Source organism: Phragmites australis, chromosome 6 (assembly GCF_958298935.1).
Source record: "Phragmites australis chromosome 6, lpPhrAust1.1, whole genome shotgun sequence".
In the NCBI taxonomy this organism is placed as follows: Eukaryota; Viridiplantae; Streptophyta; class Magnoliopsida; order Poales; family Poaceae; genus Phragmites; species Phragmites australis.
The window spans coordinates 581,898-597,742 of record NC_084926.1 but is presented as its reverse complement, the minus strand read 5'-3'; the positions used below and the strand labels follow the sequence as shown (position 1 = coordinate 597,742).

The following is a 15,845-nucleotide window of genomic DNA, read 5'->3' as shown; positions in this document are numbered from 1 at the left end:
CAACAGGCACGGCACGCTAATATACGTGACTACGTGTTTCCTAGCTACCAGTTAGCTGTAATTAAGCACGCATGCATGTGTCCACATCACAGGCTACGGAGATTAGATTATTATTAATTAATACTTGCAACCAGATTAGATTAGATTAACAAGCTAGGTTAGATCTCGATCTCATCTAGCTCTCGATCGGGCGGAGCTAATTACTCTACTACTAGTGCTATCATAGCCGTAGCGTTGCATGATTAGGAAGTACCTCATTAATTAATCGATGGATTAATTAAATTAGCAAGATGGTTAGTACCTCAGCAAGTGATCGAGGTTAAACAAATCATTACTAGCTGGAGTACTTCCTACAGTAAAAATAATAATTAAAGAAAGCAAAGCAGGTCGCTTTCGGGTGTGCCGCCCGCCGGCCCAAATACTAAATCGGATGCAACCAACTGGTCGTTTTAGTTTCATGGCACCACCATCATCATCATCAATTTGGAATTTGGAATTAGCAGCTGCTTCTGATCGATCCATCGGTTGTTCATGTGTCTCTGTACGTATGCATCCATGCCATGCTGAGAGTGCATGGATGGTCTTCTCCTCTGAATCTGATGGATGGCACCGCTCTACCACAGAAAACAACCAAGTGCAAATTAAACCCACCGTAGCGACAGTGACATACCAATCACTTGTTTAAGTAACTTGTTATCTGCCACTTGTACTACATAACGTAGACTTAGTGTGTCTACTATATTTAATTTGAAGGGAAAAGCTAGGATCAAACCGAAGACAATTATGCAAAGATCTTGGCAGCAGTACATAGTGGAGAATGGAAAGGCAGGTAGCTAGGTGCAGCTTTTCTTTTCTTGTCAGGCGAGCCGATGTTCTACTTTTCGTGATTGCTACGCACAGGCACAGCCGATGGATGGAGTATCTGATTCTCATCACCTGCTATATGGAGTACCTTCTTTTAGAAAGACAGTAGTGGAAATGTGGAATGGAAGGTTCGATCTCAAGAAGGCACGCAGAAGGTGTTCGGTTGGTGGTGAGCGCATGCAACTAACTAGTACTATTCTTTTTCTTTTTTTGTGAACGGAAAACAGAGAGGTGGCCTGCGTTCAAAACCTCCTGGAGGATACTGTATTATTCAGACGGTTTTATGTACGTAGTGAATGAGATGGACTTGGTGCAAATAGCAAAGGTGCGTATACTGTGGATATCAGAAGAGAATACATGAGCCAACAAACATGGGGACAGACGGAGTCAGATAAACATAAAAGTTGTGGATTGAGTTCGTCGGACGGCACCGCACTTGAGATTTTGCACCACCTCATCACCATCTAACGCATGCATGATTCTAACACCTACTGCTACTAATCTTTCGTTTTGCTGACAACACGGCCGACCGTGCGTTTTTCTTTCCTCCTCTTCCATTTCATACATAATTTACACTCACCCCTTTTTCCGCCGGTCCAATCGAAGTAGCATCGCATCGCATCACAGATGCCACTGAAAAAAGAACGAGATGTATAGCCCAGATAGTTATCATAAGGTCTGGATATTATTCTCATGTACTCTCTTGAAGCCAACTACTAAACAACACGTGCATATTCCATCCCCTCTCACAGTCCATTCGAGGAGGGTGAGGTATTCTTGTCCACCACTAGTTCATGACAAGTACTATCATGTGATGACTTTTCCAAAAAATCAAAGTTAGTGTCCTAAAACCTCTGCGTCAGGTTCATGACAGCGATCACCTACATATATATATATATATGTTCGTCAGTGTATGCCGAACAACCTTTCCAGACTCCCAAAAGCGGGGCATCAGTACCCAAATCGGTGGAGGAAAGAAAGATTAGGCATCACCATGGACTCCGTGCCTTTGGGCCGAATCTACCATAGCAACAAGTTTTACTCTTGATCCTTATGGAGTACCAAGTGCACTGCTCCTATGATAGTTTGGCCTGTTCTTAGATCGCAATCGTTTTTGGTACAGGCTGCCTGCACATGTCTAACAGAGATTGTGATATCCACTCAGAGAAGGTGGGCCTTCAAACAAGATTAACACACAAAGTAATGCTTGGCAGCTACAACGTTAACCAAATTGTGCTTTACAGCCCTCTCTATTTTTATCTCACAAAATCAACAGACAAATTTGTCAACAAGACACAAGAAAATGACTTTACAGGTAAGATGGGCAGTCAATGGACGAAAACCAGGCCCACATATTCTGCCACAGCACCTGGCAGTTTCAGCAAAATCTCTACACCAAAGAAAAGCAACTATGTAAGAGTAAGACCGCCAGAACTTAGTAAACTAAAAGCTAAATCTTACAGACATACTATCTAAAAAAACACTTACAAGCAGGGCAATTGCAAAAGGCTTGCAGATGACCTCACCTGGCGAAATCAGGCTTCACCAAAGTCGCCATCCACTGAAGCTTCTCTAACTGCAGAGCTCATTTTGCATAAACATTCAGCCTTACTCGAGCTGTGACATCAGGGTGAAGCTTAATCTCTGCAACATACTCTCCAATTTCACGAATTTCTGGAACTGTCACGAGACGCTTGTCGACATCCCTACATAAGACAGGTTGCCAGCAGTAAGCAAAGTACTAACAATGAAAATGATATTAAGCCTGCTTAGGAGGATGTACCTGTTAAGTTGTGACTTTATTATGTCAACAAGATCCTGTGCCGTGACGCTGTGCAGAATAAAGGATTTTGTCACAAAAATGTAAGTAAGAAAAGAGAAGATAGATAAAGGATTACAGTCAATTTAGAACTTGCCTCCCAAATATTTGCTTTCCTTTTCCACCTTTGCGTGGAATCTTGAAAGCCCCAATAGTTTCAAAAACTCGGGCAAGTTGTTGTGCCTCTTCTTTTACCTAATGTAGGTACAGAAATTCTGGGAGTTATATCAACACCAGTTGATAAGTACTCATTCACAAATGGCATTGACAGGATCTACATGAATGTATCATGCTTAAGACTTATCTTTTCGACACCATGGTTAAACTGTAATTATATTTTCTTTTTTCAGACAATAAGGACACTAAGGTAAACTGCAACTATACTTTCCTTTCCAGACATTAAGGACACTACAGTTAAACTGCAACTATATTTCTTACTGAGTGCAATATTTTCTTACCCGCTTCTTTTCAGCTTCTATTCTCTCCTGTTCTAGTTGCATTTCCCTGCAAAGAGGAGTAGAGGAAAGAAGTTTCTTCACCTTCTATTTAAACATCCAATCGAACTCTGTGTGCGTTGACCACTTAACATATGTGAGTTAAAATTTGTTTCAGAATTCTCATCAGAAAGGTGCACAGATTCCTATCTCAATCTAAACTGCTAGGGGACCAAACCAAACCTCAGAGAGTAATCCACAAGACAAATCGCTTGATCTCTCAAATGCATTAAAAGGTGCACAGATTCCCTCAAAACAAGCATACCACAAAGAAGTCCATAAGGTTCTTACAAGGTTACATTACAATTAGCCACTGAATCATTTGATGAAGAGTGGAATTCGCAGGTAAGAGATATGTGAAAGTCAACAATCAACAAACATAAACAAAAATGAAGCATGAGTTCATGAAGAATGTGAGATGGCAAAGGGCTATAATGTAGCGAGAGGGTGAGGTTACTTGAGGACTTCTGGGGTGAGCAGTGTAGCCTTGCCCTTAGGGAGGAGGAAGTTGCGGTAGAATCCAGCTCTCACCTTCAATGTATCCCCTTTCTTCCCCACCTCTATTATGTCGTCTGTCAGTATGACCTATGGGGAAGAAAAATCAAGGAACATAAATTACATATAATGCTAAAGGTATGTAGCCATGATAGGCATCCACATGAAGTAGAGCGTGTGCGGTATCGCGTTTTCAGTGTTAATTGGGTGCAGAGCTTAACCTCGTTGCATTCTTGTACAATCAAGAATCACTACAAAAAGTAACGACATATGGCTTGAATCCAACTACTAAGGCACTAAATTTCCTCCAGCCAAATTCGGGATTACTTAAAAGACTGCTTATAACAATTCTTCATATTTCTAATGAGTAGTAAGTAGAAGCACTGTCGAAATGAATCGTGCCAGTTGACACTGGGCTGAGGCAGCTAAAAGTTTCCCTATTTTCTCTATTTATGAATCAGAATTAACTTGTACTTATCAGTTCTCAGTCAGAATGTACAACTCCAACCCCTGATTTCGAGCAGAGAATTACAGTGTATAGAGATCTGTCCCTAGAGGTGGGCACTTATGCCACAAGAACGCGGACTCGAAATTCATGTGCTCTGCACTCATTGGTGGTACGAATGAAATGGCCATAGTTTGTACAAGAAATTACAAGCAAACGTGTTAAGAACGATTCGGTGCGATTTATGCAAGCAATAAGCGCAATTCGACAACCCTAAACTGGCATGCAAGCAAATGAACGCAGAGATTACAACAGGAATGGAGGGAGCCGACCTGGCGATACTTCTTGACCTTGCCCTGGGCGACGATGACCAGCGATGGGGCCCGGCTATACGTCTGGAGGCGAGGAGCCAGCCGCGAGGAGGGGGAGGAGGAGGAGCAGAAGGCGGAGCTCCAAGCGAGCGTGGAGGCGCACGACGGCGTCGTCATTGCTCTCGCTTGGCGTAGCGCAGAGTGCTCGGCTGTTTGGCTCGCACGCTATCTTATCCACGTGGGGACTGGATTTGGTGCTCTCTTCCTGGGCCGGGCTTTAGGATAGGCCTCAAATACTGTCGGCCTTACTCTTTTCCGATAAAATAAAATTCTCCGTCCATCTATACAATACAATGGGCTACTATTATTTCTGCCTCTCTTCTTTCGTCTTGTCGTTTTTATTTTTATTTTTGGGGGGAAGAAGTAGTACTAGTAGTCTGGAGAAGATGAAATGAAAATACTCTTGTACAAGCGGATTGCGATCGCAGCGTTTTTCATAGTTAGAAAGCAAAGGTAAGAAGAGAACAAATAATTAATAAATTCATTTACGAAAAGGACTATATATTGTAGTGGTTTATATAGTAGATGTGTAGTGGTGTGAGTGTTTGTTGTATTGATGTTTTTTAAAAAAATGAACTAGGCGCTGCATCGTAGTAGCCGTCCAGGGGGTTGGCCGTCACGCCACCGGACAAACAAGAAGCAAGGCAGCTCCCCTCCCTCCCGCGGACTCCACGAAGCGGAAGCGCGCCAACTGAGCTCTCGCTTCCTTTAAAAGTCCTCACCTGCCCAAGTCGGAGACCAAATGGAGCCCCTCCAGCCCGCCCACCATGAGCACCCGCCGGCCGGGGCCGGCGACGCGGCGGCCTTCGTGCTCTCCTGCTTGCCCCAACCCGACACCGCGGCCGGCGATGCTGCCGCCTTCGTCGACGCCGCCACGGGCGGTAGCCTCTCTTTCGTCGCCCTCCGCCGGGCCGCTCTCTCCCTCGCCTCCGGCCTCCGTCTCGGCCTCGGCCTCCAGCGCGGGGACGCCGTTCTGATCCTCTCGCCCAACTCGCTCCTGCTCCCGCAAATAGTTCTCGGCGTCCTCGCGGCCGGTGGAGTGGTGGCCACCGCCGACCCGGACGCCACGGCCGCCGAGATAGCCGCTGCGGCGCACAGCTCGGGCGCGGTGATTATTGTTGCCACGCAGGAGGTGGTTAGCAAGGTCGCCGGCATCGGCGTACCGCTGCTGCTGACGTCGCGATCGCTGGATCCCCGGACGCTCTCGGCAGAGGAGCTGATCGACGGTAGTGACCCAACGGCGCTGGCTGACCTTAAGGTGGCCGCGGAGCGGCCACGCCCGTCAGACGTAGCTTTCGTGGCCTGCTCGTCGGCGAGCAGGACGGTGGCGATGACGCACGCCGAACTCGTCGCCGCCTTGACTGAAGCTGGCTTGCCGGGCGAGGACCGGGTTTGCCTGGCGTCTCTTCCGATCTGCAGCGCCCACGGCTTGCCGCTGGTCGCCCTCGGGCTTCCTGCTGCCGGAGTGACCACGGTGCTCATGTCGCTGTCATCTGATCCACGGGCTGCGAGCGAGGCGGTGGCCGCGCACATCGCCACCGACGTCGTGGCAACGCCTGAGGTAGCAGTAGCGCTTGCAGCACCCATAGCACAAGATGGGAAGCTCTCCATGCTAAGGAGGGTGACCGTGGCGCCGGTGCCACTCGCTCCGGAGGCACGGCAGGACTTCCACAGGAGGCTGCCGTGGGTCGAGCTGATGGAAACGGAGCCAGCTTCAGAGCAGGTGCAGGTGGCTCATGCAGAGATGGGAGCTCGGGTGCTCACACAACCCGACGCTGCAGTGATACAGTAAGGGGGTCTTACCTGAACTACTCTAATAAACAATGGCTCCGAGGTCCAAGCCTCAGCAGCTCACAACCTTAACATGCTAACTTTTTCAGGCAGAACAGCCAATCGGCTAACCAGGCTGCTTTCCCGGTAAAACTCTCCATTCAATGCAATGAACAAATCATGATTCATGATCATATACTATAGAGTACAACACTGCCAGGGCAATTTTTCTTTTGGTACAAAAACAAAGAATGGCACCGACATATCTTAAGACATGTGTAAAAAAACAGACATTAAATTTGCATAAATAATGTGTTTCTTCCGGTTGCCACAACCAATGAATACTTTTGTACTGCTTTAGCTTGTAATACCCGTCACAAAAAGGAAAATAAGTATGGGATGCTGAAAACGAAACATGAGCTAATAAGCAGTGCCATATGTCCTATGTGATACAATATTTGGTATACTTATATGATGTTATGCTCTTACTATTGAATGCCTAAGCCTGCCTACGGAAAAATTTTCTAACAGGTGCCGCCACTTAAGAAGATCCAAAATATCATCCTGGGAGACATTTTCTCAAGATCAACCACGAGCAAGATTTTGAGGAAGCACCCAGTCACTTGCAACAGACAAGCTGTCTCAAAACTGTAGCAGATCCCCTGGTGTCATTTTTTGTTCGGAAGCTGCTTTGTCAACCTGATGAAGAATGCCTCAAAAGTTACAAGCACACTCAAAAGCCGTAGTATCAAATATTGCGCTATATGGTAGGTTGGATGGGAGGAAAAAGAAACTGAGAATTTTAAAAGCTTGAATCAATTTGTATGGACTCCGCTGTTGTAATGAATGGGAATCAATGCATGAGTTTATGATCTGAAAGAGAGAGAAAATGCAGTATTAACCTAGCACTTACAATTCTGTACGTCCAGAAGTGACAGGTTTTTGATTCCATAGGTATAAAACAAATAAAAAGTCCTAACACACATGACCTCCGTGTGTGCGAGATCAGGTAATCACATAATTCTCCGCAAAAAAAATTCATCAAGTGATTTAGTATGATTATGTGTGCCAACAAATGTTAGTCAGAAAGGCTATACCATCCAGATGGTTTTTTTCCTTCGTAAACTAAATATATATATATAAGCTCCAAGATAATAGCCCTTCAATGTCAATTTCACCAGATTATTCTACACTGGATATTTGCTATTTTGCTTCAATGTTTTAGTATAATCTAGGAACGCCATGATGCATTGTACCCTCGAGAATTCACAAGTTACAACATTATTAAAACAAGTATCTACCAGAGAAATTATGTGAAATGAAACCCATAAAATGAGTACAATAGCTGAACTTCAGCATGAGTGCATCAAGCATTGTTACATCCATGGATGTTGCACATAAGACTTACTATTCGTCGTCAGAGACTGCTGCACTTCCTGCCACCCAGTTCCACACGCCCCCAGTTTCTGTCTCTGAGCAGTAGCCATGGTTGCTCCACCTGAGATATTTGTTGCCGCAATACTTCCAGTTCATTCTCCAAAGAACCAGCAGATTCCAACCTTTTACGTGTGGCAGCAATTTGGGACTAAAGTTGACCAGAGATTAAGAGAAAAGGCAAGCAATCAGAAGCCTAAAAAGCAAACTTGAAAATAAATATGTTCAGACTCAGAGAATCAATTGGAATGTGTAAGTTCAAAACCTGCAGTTTCTAGCATCTTGAATCCTCTGCTGCTAGTTGACTTTGAACTGATTTAAGTTCCTTCGGAAGGGGGAAAAAGAGCAGGAATCATCAAAGATGAATCAATTATTCCGTTTTGCAGAATGTAAGAAAGTTTTACCTTTGCTAATTCACCGTATGACAAGTTTGCCATGTCTAGTTTATCCTTTAGTTTTGAGTTTTCATCGCGAACTTCTGACAGCCTGGACAAGTTTGCCATCTCTAGTTTACCTTTCTCTCCTTTAAATGCATCAATTTCAGCAACAAACTTTTGGAAGAGCTAGCAGGTTGTGTTCTCTTCACATCTATATCATCTGTTGCAATAATATCTCTGGTTTTCTTGTCTGTAGCAGTTATTACAGCATAGGCAGCTGTCACAGAAGCAGCAGCTGCAGCAGCATCTGGTGATTGGAGAAGACGAGGTTGAAGTAAATTCCTTGGCTTGAGTTTCAAAACAAATATCTGCAAACGCAATTTCATCCTGTCAGTGTAACAGCATTTCTGTACAGCATTCCCCAAATGTTTCAGGAAAAAAAAACGTGTAACCACAATAACTTAAGTAAAAAAATCTTACATCTAAAAGAGAGTTCTAGGTATGAATCATTTCAAACAAAGTACTACGCATAGAAATTATTCACTTAGACGACCTATATCCATTATTAATATATGATGTGAGACAAATTTAGTGCGCTAGTACTATATCAACTTGAGGGTAAGGAAAGGATGCTACTACATATTCAAGCCTTCTCATTTTGGCTTGAAATGCAGAAGGCTTGATTACAATGTAATTTTAAAAGTTCCCATGGCACCAATAATTCGAAGCTCTGCTAGAGATTATCCTGAATCTGAGCAACATATAGGTCCATTACAGAGTGAAATATCCTTACAGATCAATTCACTTGTCACATCCATAGTTCCATACAATATGTAAAGGCGCAAGCGTGACGTAATCGTAGTAGGTGTGGCAAAACAATAGTGCTGCAACTGAATTACTGAGTACCATATACTTCTTTAGGATAACAGTAGGTTAGGCCCCTTCCGATATATGTTCAAGCAAATCCGCGATAGAACATTTTTCTGCTCTGTTTGGTATCTACCAAAAAATGTAGGGCTTCCTCAAACAAATACCTGAAACCTTATTTGATGATGATCTGGTGTTCCCAGCTACAACCACAATATTATTTTTCCACTTGACCTGAGTGAAAACACCGGTGAGCCTAGCATATAACAGCTCTTTGTGAAAGAGTGAAAGAGGCTACAAAAGAGTAAAGTTTCCATACAAAAGAAAGAGAATAGGTTTACCAAACTATGTCCTGCTAATGCTGGAAATGTTTGGTCTGTGGCATTATTTTCAGAATTCAACTGATTGGCGTCTCTAGTAGGACTTAACGCTGACCACATGAATGTCCTAAAATCAAAAACCTGCCAAAGTGTGTGTTTGAATATAGGTAAAGGAGGAACCACATGAGAGACAAGATTAGGTAAAATGCAACATTGCCAAACCTGGACATCTGATAGAGAACTACCATTGCGACTTCCTCCTACCACATACAGCTTATCTTGAACCACTTCCGCAGCATGCTGTCATGTATTAGCAATTTAGGAGTAAGAGGATAACCAAATCAGGGTTATAAGCGATTTTCACAGAAATATGACTCATGGCATCATGCACATGATCCTTAGGATTTTTTTACAAGACCTTAGCGTATGTTTTCACCGAAGATTTGCTCTCACAATGTCTAAATTGAGAGCAGAATACATTAACAATATGTCGATTTCACATCCATCGACTCGTAAAAGGTCGAAGTTCACAGTAATGAAGAAACGGTGGGTTGACACCAGGGCAGAATGGAATTTATCAAACAGATTATGTCACCTCGTCAGCCTTTTCACAAAAGACACATCAAAATAACTACTTTAGTGTCCCTCGTTAGGTAAAAAGTACCAGCCAAAACATACATATGTACCTCCAAAGCCACATTAAGGCTGAGTTTTGCCACATTTTGCGCTCATTCGTTTCGAACTAACCAATTCTCCCACATGGTACACTAACAACTAAATCAAAAATAACTGAATCACCGCAGCAACCGCAACTGAGCACAGAAGGTGAAATTAGATAAGGAAGCCTTAAACTGCGCAGAATCGCGTACCTTGTAGCGCGCGGACGGGCGCGAGGACCCCTGGGAGGGGCCGAGCAGCACCCACTGGTCGTACGGTGGCCTCGCCGTTGATCCCCTCCCCCATTCCCACCTCGAATGAATCTGCACCGGATCGAAGCCGCTATGAAATGGGACGATTGGGGTCTGGGAATCTGTGGGTGGAAGCTTCCGATGCGGGATTCCTTGGCTTGGAACGGAGAGGGCCGGGAGAGAATTTGCTTGGGTGTCAGGGCGTTGGCTGCTTGCCATGACTGCGCGTGCGTATCACGTCCTTTCCCGCGTATCACGTCCTTTCCCAAAACAAACGCGTAAGCGCCACGTGAACTGCGTGAGTAGCTTTAGGAGACGAATTCTATGTTTGGTGGCGTAACTTGTACCGTTTGACGTGAACAATTAGTTCCTGGAGGTGTATCAATCTCACCATGGCGAGGAGTGAACAGTGCTTTCTACTTACCCATGTATAGCCAGGTTAGTTGTTCAAACAAAATTTTTTTTAAAAAAAACAAGGTTAGATGAGCATATGTATGTATAAAAAAAGTTCACAAATCTCTTCTGTACAAAATAAAACATGAGTTGGTTTTCTTGTCAATTCTTATATCATCTAATAAAATCCTTAAAATTTGAATAATTTATCCACTTTTATCACTCACCCTCCTCCATTATTCCCGCCTGGTTACCGGCTAGAACATGTTACCCGTTTTACTAATAAAATAAATTAATAAATTAGGAGAAAAAATAGTTGATAATCTGCTGTCTTTTTTATCTCATCGAAAATTAAAATATGATATCACTCTCGACGTACTCGTTCGACGGTGTTCCTGTGACACATCCACATCTATATAACTTAAATTTATATTTAATATTAACATGTTCAATATTTATATTTTCTTGACACAGCTAGTACTATAAATCTACGAGCCATATGCGACGACCGGCAAACGCATATGCCATCCAGAAGAATTAGCTGAAGTCGACAGGCCATCCTCTCTGATTGAAATTAAAATAGCACAGATTAGGTATCAAGCTTGATTAATCTAATACTATGCAAAGTGATGCGAGTTTGAAACTTGGGGCCATGAAAATGTTTAACTCGCTATCATAGTTTCTATCTTATCTGCAGGTGACGAGAAGCAGACCACGAGAAGTAACCGAAGAATTTTGCCTGACGCCGACAGCTAGCCAATCAGATGATCTCCGCTAAGTTCCAAAGGCACGGTGACCTTTATGGTCATCAGCAGATGAGTTTGTTTAAGTGGATTTGGTCCGGCATGATGCGTGCGCTTTGAAACTATGGATCAGCAAAGGCAGACGAAATGTCCATTCGGTTCTGAGAGACAGAGATAGCATGATCCAAGTCCAAACCGCATTTGCACTGATTGGCCGGTGGCGATCGATTGGCGTACGTGTTCTGAAGAAACAAGAAAGAGACTAGTAGTCACTAGATGAGATGCGTGATTAAACAATGAGCTTTTAGCAGGCTGCAAGGAAGTTCTCTTTTGATCATGAGAGCATCAGGATGTGAGAAAAGTGTTAGCAAGAGGTGAGAACAGTTGAGAGTTGTTGAGTGTGCATACAGCAGCCAAGACCCTTTTTCCCAACTAACTGTTGTTTCCATGCTACGTTCCGTCTTCACATGCATGTGTCATGTGTTCACCTGTTGCCTGCTCCATCTCCAAGATTCATTACCAGATAATATCTTTCGTCAACGCGGTAGGATTGTTCGTCATTCTAGACTTTTTCCATTAAAACCCAAGAAAGAAAGAAAAAAGTAGCTCAACTGTTTTAGAAATATATAATCAGTAAACGTTAATATATCAAGAACTCTTATCCCCTCCTCTCCCGTGAGTCATTAAAACTGATCGTGATCAGCTCATCACTGACATCAGGTGTAGTTATATTACTTAAACCCCCAGCTGTCTTAATTCTTTTTTCCCCTCCGATGTTTGTGGCCTGACAACCAATCTTAGTTTGCAGCCAGATCAAGAATCTTGATGATTGGGTCAAATGCGGCGACAGATGATTAAGCTAGCATTACACTAATAACTTGTTTACTTGTACTTCTGTTTCTATCTTTTTAGCTAAAAAATTATTTTTGGATTTTAGCGGTTGATTTTTATAATAAATTTTTAACTTTTAAAAAAAAATTAAAAAATAGCTCTCAATTAGTTTCTCAGCTTCTAATTTATTTTCTCATAAACAACATTTTAACTTCTGCAAAAATCATTTTTAACAACTCTTATTTATTTGGATTTCTACTGACTTCTTGTCAGAAGGCAATGCCTAAACAACTAGTCCCTGAGACTTCGTATCGTGCGGGGATGTGTACAGCTCTATAAGAAACGTCTAGTTGCGACGCTTGTTAATGTTTTTTATCGTGCGAACGAGAGAATATCCACATGTGTTCATGGGATATTCCTATTATGGAAGCATCATATCGGTTAGTCAGCGCCATGTATGAAAATGGCACCCGTCCTGGTCGGTATTGCATCATGCACCTAATTCGCCGTAGGTACGGTACTGTTGGTACTGTTCTGCAAACATGCGGCACAGACAAGTTTCAGAGATCTCCGTACAAGACGAAATAGCTAGGGAAACCTGCATTCCACACGCGGGCAGGAGTAGGACTCGTTGCATGGATGATTCACATGCATGCACTTTCTGCACAGTCTTGTGGCCTGACGGGGTACCATTGAAATCCAGAGAAGTCACAGAAGACGGCTCGACCGTGACTGACTTCATCTGTGTCCGCTAGGCATCAAAAGGGATTGTTCCTATCTGTTTTCTATATATTTTTTTAACCGTTTTTGTATTTTCAGGTTTTAACGAAAAACGAGACAGAAACGGTTTTACTGTTTTTCATCATATTATCGGTATTCTACTTTTAATTGATTTTTTTTATTTTTTTCAATTGAGATTAAACCTCACAAATCACAATACAAATTATAATTCAAGCTTAAACATCACTCATATCTCAAACTTCATGAGAATATGTGATATAGTCTCAATCGGTACCGACCTACCATTATTTCAAGCTCGTATGTCTCTGTGTAACCGCTCAAAGTCTTGAACGTCCGATTGGACGAGCAACATGACATGCATACTTTAGGTTTCACTCTTGAGCGGTCCAACCGCATATTAGATGTGACACATAGAGGTAAGGTGGACACACACTGTCGGTATATTGAGTAAAAGGGTACCCAGCTATCAGGCCCCACGAAGGGTGAACACAGCCAGAGGAACATATCTCCTAAAAAGTTGATCAGTCGCGCGACCAGGGTAGAGTTACCGCGACCGGTGCAAGCCCTCCAGCGACCAATCTCACTACACCTTCATATAAACTCGTGACTAGCCTCACTGATTGCGGGATCGAATTGGATGCAACCTATCCGAAGAGTCTTTATTGGTACCCGTTCGAACACTTCTCTTCACCAGGCACCGGCTCCGGCGGATAAAGTTGTGGACGGTAAGGGGGACATTGTCACGTCCTATGGCATTAAAAGCTAAGGGGTGAGACTTTACAGGCCAGCATCGAGCTGCGCGACAGATGGACGTTGTCAGCCACCCGAAAGGGCAAGTGGACGGGGACGGCGTGGAGAGGCAAACGGACAGGGGCGGTGTAGAATGGCACCGTTCTGTCCCGTCGCATTAAATGCGGTGAGGTAGGGCTCTACGGGCTAAACACGATGGCGCACGGCGGTACGGCATATAATACCGTCAGAGTAAGTTGGTATGCCTGGTCCTTCGTAATGATGATTGAGTTAGATATTAGAATGAGTAGATACCATCTGTGTAGGGACCGCATGTAAGTTCTTCCCCTCCCTACTATATAAAGGGACAAGGACCCCGTTTGTAAGGTAGAAAAATTAATTCTGGCAAATTGTTAGAACACCATTTGTAACAAAGTGAGATCTACAATAATACAAACACATGACATAGGGTTATTATCCTTCGGGAGACTCGAGCCTGTATAACCCCTGTTGTTCCCGAATTCACCATCTACACACACCCAATCCCTGAAACACCGTTCATACAGCCTGTCGGAGGGTGAACTCCTATCGCAGGGATCCGGAGGGACCCATTTTTGAGATTCGGCCGGGGGGATGATTCTGAATATGTTTGCGGGAGAAATAAATGGGTGCAAATGCGATGGCAGGTGGGATGGAACGATCGAATACAGAATGTAGTAAATGCACTGGAGGGACTTTTAGACAGGTTCGGGCCGCACTGAGCGTAATACCCTACTCCTGTGTAGATGCTATAAATGCCCTGGGAATGTCTCTCAGGGATGTTGCTGTTTACAAGAATGTTTGTCTATCCTAGAGCTTCGAGCTCCTTGTTCTTCGGTGGTCTCAGCTTCTGTGCTTGTACTGAGGGTTCTTCGAGTCTTGGTGTCTGCGTTCAGAGTTCCTCAATCTCTGAGAGTGTGTGTCTGAGAGTTCTCAAAATCCCCCTCTTGTCCGTGCCTGTCGGCTCTCTTAAATACTCGCCGGCGGTAGCGTGCTCCGAAAGGGAGAGCACGAGTTCCAAGACGCCATAAATGGAAAAGCGGTCATTATGGGCTGCTGCGCGAAGTGACAGCGGGGTTGAAAATGCGCCCCCGCCCGGTCTCGATCTTCATGATGGCGTTGGCAACGGGCGCCGTGAAGAGGGCTCACCGGGCAGCCGCAGAGCAGCCCGCGCGTGCCCGCCCGATCTTGTTCGTCTGACACAGCAGGGCGGCAAACGGGGCGCCTTGAGCCTTGCAATGCTATCCCGAGGCGCGCCGGATGACGCGGGATGGGATCCGTGTATTAAATGTTCTCACACCCTCCTACCAGGATGTGGCAGGGACTGACACCGAGCGTGGCAGGAGTAGTTGGAGGTGACAGGCCACGCGCCCTCTTAAATGCGGCTTCGGGCCTTTCACTAGCTGACACCTCACCGATGGACCCCTGTGGAGGCTACCGACGAAGGACTTCTTAGACCGTCGGGGAACCGAGTGCTCGGGGGTCACTGTTCACATCCCCGAGCACTCTCTTCCGGAAACTCCCTCTCTTGATCCTTGGGGAACCGAGTGCTCGGGGGGTCACTGTTCACGGCCCCGAGCACTCTCTCCCGGAATCGACTGTTCGGATCCTCGGGAAACCGAGTGCTCGGGGGTCGCTGTTCGCAGCCCCGAGCACTCTCTCCCGGAACTACCTTCCTTGGGTACTCGGGTGCTCGAGGGCCACTGTTCATAACCCCGAACACTCTCTTCCCGGCACTTGGTCTTCGCAGATCATCGGGGAACTTGGGCACTCGGGGACTACTGTTCATGACCCCGAGCATCCCCTCCCGAGACTTAGTCTTTTCGTACCTCGCGGAGATGATCCCCGCAGGAGGGTGCCACATAACGAATTACTGACCTGACATCGGGATTCGAGGACCCCTAATTCCTGATTCACCGACACAGCCACTGTTCAGCATACTCAGAATCACTATCAAAATTTATCCTCTACACACACCTCCAGCTAAGTAAGAAATGGAGCCTCAAAACAAAACTACGATCCGATCTAGTACAGTATAATGTTTTGCCAAATTTACAGTTTGGGTTATGAGTTCGATGCAAAAGCTACGCATTTGTAATTTGCAGGTCGACAGATAGAGATGGCGTCCTCAAAAAAGGGAAAAAGAAACCGAAAGAAAGAGACGGCATAGCACATGCCGCACAAGCTTGGCCACACTGGATCCGT

The 15,845-nt window shown here is 44.7% G+C and overlaps 2 protein-coding genes and 1 pseudogene across 3 annotated transcripts; 1 reads left to right on the top strand and 2 right to left on the bottom strand.

Moving 5' to 3' along the window:
• Positions 1 to 2,052: 2,052 nt before the first annotated feature.
• LOC133920886 (large ribosomal subunit protein bL9c) lies at positions 2,053 to 4,654 on the bottom strand. 2 transcript variants are annotated; one of them, XM_062365488.1, is made up of 7 exons: positions 4,450 to 4,654; positions 3,635 to 3,762; positions 3,142 to 3,187; positions 2,781 to 2,878; positions 2,648 to 2,695; positions 2,353 to 2,570; positions 2,053 to 2,254 (listed from the first exon to the last, which is right to left on the bottom strand). In XM_062365488.1, the coding sequence occupies exons 1-6, from the start codon at positions 4,603 to 4,605 to the stop codon at positions 2,450 to 2,452; spliced, it is 597 nt and encodes a 198-aa protein (XP_062221472.1). In that variant the 5' UTR covers positions 4,606 to 4,654; the 3' UTR covers positions 2,053 to 2,254; positions 2,353 to 2,449. The 2 variants fall into 2 exon arrangements, with proteins under 2 accessions (XP_062221472.1, XP_062221471.1); XM_062365487.1 differs by having other exon boundaries at positions 2,391 to 2,570; positions 4,450 to 4,653.
• Positions 4,655 to 5,230: 576 nt separating this feature from the next.
• On the top strand, positions 5,231 to 6,280 carry LOC133920759 (4-coumarate--CoA ligase-like 3). The gene has a single exon (XM_062365352.1). The coding sequence runs from the start codon at positions 5,231 to 5,233 to the stop codon at positions 6,278 to 6,280; it is 1,050 nt and encodes a 349-aa protein (XP_062221336.1).
• A 1,385-nt stretch (positions 6,281 to 7,665) lies between these two features.
• LOC133920885 (acyl-CoA-binding domain-containing protein 4-like) lies at positions 7,666 to 10,389 on the bottom strand (annotated as a pseudogene).
• Positions 10,390 to 15,845: the final 5,456 nt, after the last annotated feature.

What these genes read in the sequence shown, in the direction of transcription:
- LOC133920759 (XM_062365352.1), top strand. Translation starts at nt 5,231, where the DNA reads ATGGAGCCCCTCCAGCCCGCCCACCATGAGCACCCGCCGGCCGGGGCC.
- LOC133920886 (XM_062365488.1), bottom strand. Translation starts at nt 4,605, where the DNA reads ATGACGACGCCGTCGTGCGCCTCCACGCTCGCTTGGAGCTCCGCCTTC. An exon ending in CTCACCCCAGAAGTCCTCAA is followed by an intron (nt 3,188 to 3,634) that starts GTAACCTCACCC and finishes TCCTCTTTGCAG; the next exon opens with GGAAATGCAACTAGAACAGG. An exon ending in GGAAAGCAAATATTTGGGAG is followed by an intron (nt 2,696 to 2,780) that starts GCAAGTTCTAAA and finishes TATTCTGCACAG; the next exon opens with CGTCACGGCACAGGATCTTG.